The sequence below is a fragment of the Zonotrichia albicollis genome, unplaced genomic scaffold, assembly GCF_047830755.1.
Source record: "Zonotrichia albicollis isolate bZonAlb1 unplaced genomic scaffold, bZonAlb1.hap1 Scaffold_95, whole genome shotgun sequence".
Taxonomy (NCBI): Eukaryota; Metazoa; Chordata; class Aves; order Passeriformes; family Passerellidae; genus Zonotrichia; species Zonotrichia albicollis.
Genome location: NW_027428465.1, coordinates 296,933 through 306,897, shown reverse-complemented (window position 1 = coordinate 306,897; position 9,965 = coordinate 296,933). Strand labels below are relative to the sequence as shown.

The window sequence follows — 9,965 nt, the reverse complement described above, 5'->3', positions numbered from 1 at the left end:
CTGATTTAAACGAACACAGAGTAATAGCAGCCAAAATGCAGTCAAAACAGGGTTTTTCCACTCTCTCTCTCGCCCCACTTTTGGGCGCCAAAGATTTGTCCTGGTTTAGGGCAAATTTGTTAAAGAATCTGCAAAGGAGGGCCCCTCCAGAAAACGAAACCCACACGGCCCCTCCCCCCAACCAGTTGGGGAAAAAATTCCTCGGAGAGAGGTGGAAAGAACCTGTTTATCCCCCAGCACACAAAATGAACAATACCCGATGACACCGCTCTGAGAAAGATGACAAAATCAGAAAGTCTCTTTCGGGGGTGGTTGCTCTGTTCTCAGTCCCTCCGGCGCTGGGCCAGCTGCTGCAGCCAAACCTTCGGTGTTCCCGGGTCCCAGTCCGGAGCAGGTTCGTGATGGTCACAGAAACAGGAGAGGAGAAACAGTCCAGGAAGCAATGTGGACTGTTTAGCTAATAAGCAGAGGCAAAAACAGAGCAGAAGCAAGAGCAGAAAAAGAGAGCAAGCAAAAGCAGCAAGCAAGCCAGAAGTGAAAAAACAGCCTTATGTCCCGCTTGTCTCGCTTGTCTCTGTGTCCCTGATAAGAGAAACCCAAACAAAACTTCCACTCTTCAGAGCCGGTCTTAAAGGCACAGAACAGATGAATGGGGATATACAAGCATCATAACGTCACTCCAGGACACACAGCCATGGGGGAAGGTGCTTTGCCAAGGCCAAAGGAGGCTCCCTGGCTGCCCTGCTCCCCTCTGGCTGAGGTGCTGAGAGCTCTGCAGTCCCTGCTGTCATCCCATCTACCCAGGGCAGCACAAGAGCCGTGGCCTTGGGGCCCCCAAGAGCTGCTCCTGCTCCAGGCCTAGGGCCCATGCCAAAGCTGGGGCAGGAAGAAAGCTGTGCCCATTTCTGTTCATTGCTGCTCTGAGGGGCATGGATCCTCAGCCACTTGGAGGGTGCTGATGAATTTTCCTTCTCTAGTGGCCTCTTCTTTCTTGAGCTCTTCAGTTCAGGAATTAAGTGAGAAAAGCTCATAAATATTTGTTCAAAAGACCCAAAACAAGAAAAGTCCATGGGAATAATATAAATTTTTAATTTTTCTATGGTTATTTAGACAGATTTCATAAGTCTACTCAAAGTGAATATACCATATTGAATGACCACTCTGGCTGTTCGTCTCTGCACGGTCATGCGTAGGATGACCTTGGGACAGCCTGCGTTTCAAAGGACGAGTATGGACTCTTCAGATTTCCAGTCTTCCATATTGTTTATTATTTCTTATCTACAAAATTTTCTTCCAGCCCGACAGAGGTCTGATCAGCAAGGCAGCCAAGGTGTCCTGGGGTGACGTTATGATGCTTGTATATCCCCATTCATCTGTTCTGTGCCTTTAAGACCGGCACTGAAGAGTGGAAGTTTTGTTTGGGTTTCTCTTATCATGACACAGAGACAAGCAGTACACAGAGCTGTTTTTTTTTTACTTCCAGCTTTGGGCGTGCTGCTTTTGCTTGCTGCTTTTGCTTGCTCTCTTTTTTCTGCTCTTGCTTCTGCTCTGCTTTCTGCCTCTGCTTATTAGCTAGTTCTAGCTAAACAGTCCACATTGCTTCCTGGACTGTTTCTCCTCTCCTGTTCCTGTGACCATCTCGAACCTGCTCCGGACTGGGACCCGGGAACACCGAAGGTTCGGCTGCAGCAGCTGGCCCAGCGCCGGAGGGACTGAGAACAGAGCAACCACCCCCGAAAGAGACTTTTTGATTTTGCCATCTTTCTCAAAGTGGTGTCATCGGGTATTGCTCATTTTGTGTGCTGGGGGGTGCTGGGCCAGTCAAATAAACAGGTTCTTTCCACCTCTCTCCAAGGAAATTTTTTTCCCAAACCGGTTGGGGGGAGGGGCCGTGTGGATTTCGCTTTCTGGAGGGGCCCTCCTTTGCAGATTCTTTAACAAATTTGCCCTAAACCAGGACACACACCATGCCAAACACACCGTTTCACTTTCCACCTTTAAGAAACAACAGACAGTTCAGAAGGAGTTCTCGAGTTTATTCGCAGAGTGAGAAGGAAGGGAATCTTCAAGGTGAGTTGTGGTTTCAGAAACTTTATTGATTTTCAATCCTGCTCTGCAATCCTATTAGACAATCCTACTCTAACCCTAACCCTTACCTTAACCCTAATCCTTATCCTTATCCTTATCCTTATCCTTATCCTTATCCTTATCCTTATCCTTATCCTTATCCTTATCCTTATCCTTATCCTTAATCTAATCCTAATCCTAGTTCTAACCTACCATCCTACTCTAAACCTGTTAAGGAATAAATGGTTCTAATGTGATTGTCACATTCTGTCTTCTTCCTCTTCTTCACTGAAACAATCAGTGGCACCAGGCTGGATGCAGGCTCAGCAAATCTTACAAATGGATGCTGCCCAAAGGGAAAAAAAAACAGATCAACAAAAAACAATGAACCATGACTTTCCAAGCTCAGTGCTTCACAGGATTCCTCCTGCTCCTAGAAGGATGCAGGAAGAGGAACAATGGGACCGTCTACACCTCCATCTTTATGTGCAGACTTTGCCATCACAGGCAAACCTAGCCCAGAATCCCACTCATCCATTTATACAGGTGTCTTCATCTTGTAGGGATTTTAGCCCTGCCAGTGCTCTAGAAATGGTGCTTTCTGTCCTTGGAGTTTGTACTTTTCAGGAAACTCCAAAGCCTCTCATTGGTCTCTCTCTTTGTATGACAGGCACTGTGCTGATTTCCACAGGGAGACAGAGCAGTGTCTACCTTTCCATGCCCTGCCCCTCGTGTGCTGGATGGCTCCTTCCTTCCCAGCAGGGCCAGCCCAGTGGCACTGGGCCCTGCAGTTCCCTCTCTGCCACACAACCTGGCAGGAACCCTGGCACAGTTCCCATATGCTTGAGCGTGCCAGGCAGCAGATGGGGCTGGGACAAGTCCCTCCCAGCTGTCCCTGTTTGCGTGGCAGAAACCTCTAAGGGTGGGCTGGGGGGCACAAACCAGGGCCCCTCAGAGGCTCACAGTGAGCCCCCCACAGCCCCTCCTGCCCACAGCCAAATCTCTGACCCCTAGGCTGGGACTTGCTTCCTTGGGTTCCTCCACCACCATTTCATGTCTCTGTTCCCTGCATTGCTCTACTTCAATTCTTTTGCCATTACATAAAACTGAACACCCCACCAAATTACAAAAGAGGTGACAGAAACAGCCAGAGGACCTCTCTGACTCAGGAAATGCAGAGAGAGGTTGGGTTGCTCAGTTTTGTGAAGAACAGGCCCCAGGGAGACTTTACTGCCCCTTTCCAAAACTTCAGAGTGGCTTTGAGGAAAGTGGAGGACGTCTTTTTTAACAGGGCCAGTTACAATAGGATGTGGGTGAATATTTTTTAACACAAATAGGATCTAATCAGAACATGTTTACTCGGAGCATGGTGTGACCCTGGCACAGGTTGCCCCAAGAGCTTGTAGGTGCCCCATCCCTGCAACCATTCTGACTCTGGTGGCAAAGGGCTCTGAGCAACCTGATCTCTTTAAAGATGTCCCTGCTCATTGCAGGACACTTGCACCAGAGGACATTTACAGGGCCCTGCCAGCCCAGCCCAGTCTGGGATTCCTCCCCGTTTTCATTTGAAGAGCAGCAAGAGTGGAGGTGAGGAGGAAGGGGGCTCATCTGATGCCCTGGACTTGAGTGGAGGAGGAGCCCATCCCTCAGAGCCTGTTTCACCTGCAGCCCCTTCACATTTTACCTGCAGCAGCTCCTTGGCAGACCAGCGCCGCGCCTCATCTCTCTGCAGGCAGCAGCTCAGGAAGTCATGCAGGCAGGATGAAAATAAGTTGGGCTGCTGCAGCTTTTGTTTTCCTCCTGTGGCTATCAGGAGTTGAGGCTGGGGAAAAAGGAGACACCAGGCTCCACCTGCTTCTTTCCCAACTGTAACTGCTCTCCCAGATCCCATTGATTAAGCTCCACTCTGCAGTGGCACTTTCTGCCCTGGCAAAGACCCAGAGATGACTTTCCTTTATCAACCAAAAACCCAAACCCCGATGCAGCCAAAGCTTTTCCACCATCCTGCAGATCTTGCCTTGGCAGCTGATTTCATTGACTGACCTAGTTAGTGGTAACTACATCAGCACAAGCACATTTCCTTCCTTGACGATTCATACCAGCTTGAGAGGCTTTTTGGAAGAAGGACTTTGCTATACTAACTCTACTGTATCCAAGGGTTAGTACATGAAAAGTGTCTCTGCAGTGCTTCTTGTCCCTTAAGCACTGCTGCCATAAAACAAAACGAATCAAGCTTTTTGCTTTGTTCTTGAAAAGAATGGGAATTGGAGGGAAAGAAAGGAAATCCACCAGGTATTCCTCAGGTAAGGAAACAAATCTTTGGAATCTCATCTTCAACACAGACACATTAAGATCCATGCACAAATGTACTGGTGTGGGATCTCAGGATCTGAGTCCTGGGATGCCGGGCCTCCGAGACCACCCTTGGGGGGCCCGGGAGTCCTGGAATGTTGCCAGAAGTGTCTGGTGGCAGGACTTTGACCCTACACGGGAGACGACACCTTTATGAAGATAAGAGGACTTCACCAGGGTGAATGGCGAAAAGATTAGCTAATTAGAGGGTGAGAAACAGGGTTTAGGATTTATGTACAGGGGGGGTTTGGAGGAGTAAGATGGAGGAATTGGGGTGTGTCCTGTCCTCCTTCTTCTTCCTCTTCTCCTCCATCTTCTTTGGCCACGGTGGCACCTTTGGATTGGTTATTACTGAGAGTGCACCGAGTTATAAGAATAAATGGTATTGGGGAAAAATGATAAATATTGTATACGTAACAATGGGTATAAAAATACGTGGCGGTCCGGAGGACGGCACAGTGTGCTCATGGCTGACTGCTGAGCAGAGCTCTGTTCGGCTGAAAGAACATCTTTTAGATAAACAATTAATAAACATAAAAACCGAAAGAAGAACTGGAGCCTCTTCTCGTCCTTCGATACGCGGGCTGCCCCAAGGCCACCCCGGGCTTTTCCAGGCCCCTCAAACAGCCGAGATAACCGGACATACTGGGATGAAAACACCTGCTTGGGTACACAGGAGCCACCTGCAGCTCTGTTTCTCAGCAGTCTGAAAATTTCTGCTTTCCTGACATGGAAAAGAAAAACCTTTCATGGTCAAATCAGAAGGAGAGGTTCCATCTCTACGGTCACCCTCTACTCATTTGGCTACTCAAGTCAATGCATGAATGGTAGGCCCATCCCAGAAAGTGTCAGGAAACAAATGGCAGGTTTTGGCAGGCTCTCCACATCACCAGGCTCTGGCTTGGTGACAGCCAGAATGTTGCTCGGGCTGGGAGAGAAACACGGTCACTGAGTGTTTCAGCAGCACTGCACAAGAAGCAGAAGAGACTCTGTGGCCTTTACACCCTCATGCCCAGGTTTCAGGCACGTTTCCCAGTGAGAAGAAACTGCACAGGGGGTTAAGTTCCTCTCTAAAAACCAGTGCCTTAGCAACTTTCTTGTGTTTGGGCTTCTTTTCTTCATTTCTGGAAATGTAACACCAGTTCTGAGAGGCTTGCCTTGTGGTTTTAGGGGCATCTTCACAGACAGACAAGTGGGAACAACTTGAAACCCAAAGCAAATGTTGCCTGAGAAGAGCTGGGGAGTGTTTGCCTGTGGTGAGGCTTGAGCTGTCTGGCAATCCCCTTCCATGATGTGCAGAAACATCCAGCTGCTCCCCAGAACTCAGTCCCTCTGGGCACGCAGGCCTCTGGAAACCCCTGAGGATTCCAGCCTTTCTCCTGCTCAAGAGCATCTAACCTAAGCTGAGCTCCAGTTTCTTCAGCAAGGCCAAGGATGCTCACTTCCATACAGCTGACAGTGTCCATGGAGCTCAGCAGGTCTTTCTGATACTCCTCAGGCCAAGGAATTACAGTGTAGATTGGCAAGACATCGGCTGATCATTATCCAGTATGGTTCATGTGGAACCAAGCCCTAACACGCTGACAAGTCAGAGGGAGAGAGTTCATTCTGCTGTTGCAAGATGGTATTTAGAAACATAAGACACCGACTGGGAACTATTCAAACCTCAACTTGCAGAATCCATCTCAAATAGACAAAAATAACAATGGCAAGAGGCCTTGGAGTCTCCATAAAATCTCCCACCACTGTCATGATAACTCTGTGCTCGTGACACTGAAATAGATGGTGACCAAAGAGACTTTGCTATTATCTTCTTTAACCCAAAGGAGAATTTCAAAGCCAGAAATGGCAATGCACTCCCCTTGTGTACAAATAATTTATGCAGCTTTCTGTCCTTTTCCCACATCACCAGAGGTGACAAAGAGGGTTTTATCCTGACTCTCAGCTGAGCTCAGCCACTGGCCATGGTGGGGAGCTCGAGCCCTCCCTGTCATGAGAACTGTGCAGGCCAGGGATGGCCCTGCTCCTGCGGTAAAGAAACACAGCACCGGTGTCAACTGCCCACGCTGGATCCCAGCCCAGGCACCTGCCTGCAAGCTCATCAACTTGTTAAAGTACCAAGAAACAGCCAAGGGTTTGGCAAACAATTCTAACTGCAGTCGGAGACAAATACATCCTAAACTTCTCCAGGCCACCCACACACATGAGTGAACAATGTACAGATGACTTGAAAGCCTGAAAGTTTCAACGACCACAAGATTTGGAAAAGATGCTACAGAATGGAAGAGAAGAGCTGCGTTTAAAAAATGAAAAAGCAAGCAGAACTGCTTGGGCAATGCTTTGGTAGTAGGTTTTTTTCTCTTTTCCTTTTTTGTTTACTTTTCTTTTTCCTTTTTTCCAATGTTTTCTATAAAATTGAAACTGGGAAGGTCTAACCTCTATTTCTCAGGATATTTATCACATGTCTACCCTGTCCACTGAAAAATTCTTGTCCCTCAGAAACAGAGTTCCAACATTGTTCAAAACACAAGTGAGAAATGTCAGGCATGGCTGGAGGCCAAAATGGCAGGTTTCTGACCTGGTTAGGTTTCTGAACTGCCCCTTCCCTTTCTGATACAACCAAAGCTACAGCAGATGCTGATGTGTTGCAGGGGCATTTTTAGAATGACACCTTGGTGGAAGTGGTGCCAGCAGATGGCAATGGGATTTTGTCCAATGGCACACAGGACATGGGACAGGTGAGAAAGACAGTGGGATCAGTGAGTATTTGCACCTTACCAGGACAGGAGTTTCATTCCAGGAAGGAACTTCTCGTTCCACCATTTCGATGCCCACGATTCCCAAAGACCATACGTCCACTTTGGGGCCACATGGTTGACCTGTCACCACTTCAGGCGCCAGCCACCCAGCAGCGCCGGCCACGGAGCTCCGTCTGCCCTGCTCAGGGCTGAGCTGAGCAAAGAGGCCAAAGTCAGCTGTGGAGAAAACAACAAACCATGAAAGCCAGCTCCAATTAGGAAACCAAGCAAGAGAATTCCCCACTCTCAGACTAAGAATGTGCTGTTGGATCTCCTGGAGAACTGTCCACGCTCAATTTCCTTGGGGCTTTAGCCAAGGCAGTATGGAATTGGCCACTTCCAAAAAACCCCAGGTTTCTTAACGCTGCTCACAGCAGTGGACTTCGTTCCCCTGAAGCTTTAGATTGCAGCTCCCTCTGTCTGGAAGGGACACACACAGAGCAAGGACACTCTTGACTGCTTGTGGTTCCTTATACCTCTGTGCACGTTGCAACTGTGCCCTCAGCTCGCAGCAGGGGTCCCTGCACTGCCACCAGCACCATTTTTGGGGAGCTGGCAGTCACTCCAAGCAGCCCCACACCCACAGCCCTGGAACGCTGCACCTGACCAAGAATATACTGACCCAGCTTGACAGAGCCGTCTGTTCTGAGAAGGATGTTTCTGCTCTTCACATCTTGGTGGATAACATGGTTTGAATGAAGAAAATCCAGTCCTTGCAGGCACTGAGTGAGAAAACAGAAAGAGGAGGGCAAAAATGAGTGATGTGATTTCATCCCACAAGAAATAAAACAAAGAACCTAAAAGATTCCCTCTCCAGGGGAATGGGAAGTAATGGCAGAACAGTAATGGCCACTGAGAGGAAGAGCTTGCTGCTCCAACACCTGCAGAGCAGGACCTTTCTGAGGAAAGGCACGTCAGCTTTTGAAAGAGCAACAGCAGCTGCTGTTGTAGGCTGTCCCCTGCCAACCAGCCAGGATGACTCCTGCTGCAGTGGACGTGCTTTTTCCATGCAGAGGACAAAGGAGGGGTTTTGAAAGGAAAAGTCCCTCCCTTTGGTGTTTAGTGGATCACTTTTGGGTGGGAGGCTGCATGACAAAAATTTTCTTGCTGGCCCCAGCACAGGCTTGGAAGTATCACACCAGTCACTTTCTGGAAGCAAAGAGCATTTTGGCTGCACTCCTATCCTTTTCAGCTGAGGACTGTGAGAAATGAGTCTTTTTTCTTTGCTGGTCATTTCAAATCCTGCCACCAGCACCTTTGCTTTTACAGGCAAGGAATGCAGTGAAGACAAACTCCAGGCAAACATTTAGAGAGGCAAGGTGGAGAACAGCAAATACAAATACAAGAGACAGAGCGAGAATAAAAGAGCAGAAGATAAGAGTACTGGCACTGAGCACAGGGAGTGCAGGGGCACTGGCAGGCCTTTCACTTGAGATGCTTTTACTTGCCCATAGAATAGCAGCAACACAGAAACAAAGCTTGGCACATGAAACCTCTCCTGTTCTGAGCCCCTGTTTCCCAGACAATGCTGCCCAAGCCCTTGGAAACACAGATGGGATTGCTGACTTCCCGACTGATGGCTGCCATCTCGTCTTCTGACAAGTAGGTCTTGCTGATGACATTGCTCAGAGTGCCTCCATCCATGTACTCCATAACCAGGGACAATTCCTCACCCACAAGGTAGCTGAAAGGAGGAAACAAGGGCGTGGAGATAAATGTACATGGCTAGGTTGCTGTTTGGAAAAGATGTGTTGATTCTTCTTTACAGGTCCCTTTGAGACAAAGACAAAATAAAGGAATAGACATTCCCTCTTGGCTGTGCATTGTTTGCCATCTGTGCAGTCTCAAGGAGAAAGGCACAGCTGCAAAAAAGGAGATGTCTTAGATGGGCAGCAAGCAAAATGTGCAGTTTAGTAACAGCCCAGATATAAAACCTGTCACGCATGGTGTTTCTGGAAAAAAGCACCTAGTCTTCCTGGCATGCATAGCAATGGAAAACAGTGGCAACAATCCAAGGGAAATCCTTGTTAGTATACCTGGACGTAGGAAGACACTTGAAAAAAATCAAGCTCCAAAACAAAGTGGTGGCTGTGAATATAGAGATCATTGATTTTGTAAGACACAACTCATCCGGGTTTTTAAACAATTTTCAAATACCATGTGCCAGCAAAGACTCATGCAGACAAAATGCAATCTATTCCCATCCACTGGAGATGAAAAGAGCAATAATAATTAGGCAATAATTACAGCTCAATTTTCTGGCAGTGACCAAAGTGGGATTTTATCTTGCATGTTTGCAATATGTGAACAAACATTCCTGGGACAAAAGCACAACTCACCTGTCTAAACAGCTGACCAGGTTGGGATTCCTGTTCACCTTCATGACTATGAGTTCACTGACTTTTAGTTCCATCTTCCTCAGTCCTTGAAGCTGTATTTTCTTTATGGCCACCTAAAATGACATTGAAAATCAGTAACTCGAGAAGTTGGTGGCATGAGACCACAAGGCACGTGGAGTGAGTGATTTTGCAATGACACAGATGAGCTGTGCCAAACTGCCTTGTGATTTGGCACTGCAGTAATGAGGAACTGACATTCCAACAGCCCATTTCTCTGCTCCCTTGGGAGCCAGTTACAGGACCCGTGGGGCCACTGACATTTTGCCTTGACCACTTGGTAACAGCGGTGTCTCAGTTATCACCCTCAAACCTCTGACCACACTCTCTGCTGCTTTGTTTGGGACTCAGA

At 48.0% G+C, this 9,965-nt stretch overlaps 1 protein-coding gene across 1 annotated transcript; it reads right to left on the bottom strand.

The window, feature by feature from the left end:
• Positions 1–1,701: 1,701 nt before the first annotated feature.
• On the bottom strand, positions 1,702–9,720 carry LOC141728121 (serine/threonine-protein kinase PAK 3-like). Its single transcript, XM_074534477.1, has 6 exons — positions 9,557–9,720; positions 8,784–8,901; positions 7,840–7,939; positions 7,198–7,394; positions 3,752–3,889; positions 1,702–2,413 (listed from the first exon to the last, which is right to left on the bottom strand). The coding sequence occupies exons 1-6, from the start codon at positions 9,628–9,630 to the stop codon at positions 2,285–2,287; spliced, it is 756 nt and encodes a 251-aa protein (XP_074390578.1). The 5' UTR covers positions 9,631–9,720; the 3' UTR covers positions 1,702–2,284.
• Positions 9,721–9,965: the final 245 nt, after the last annotated feature.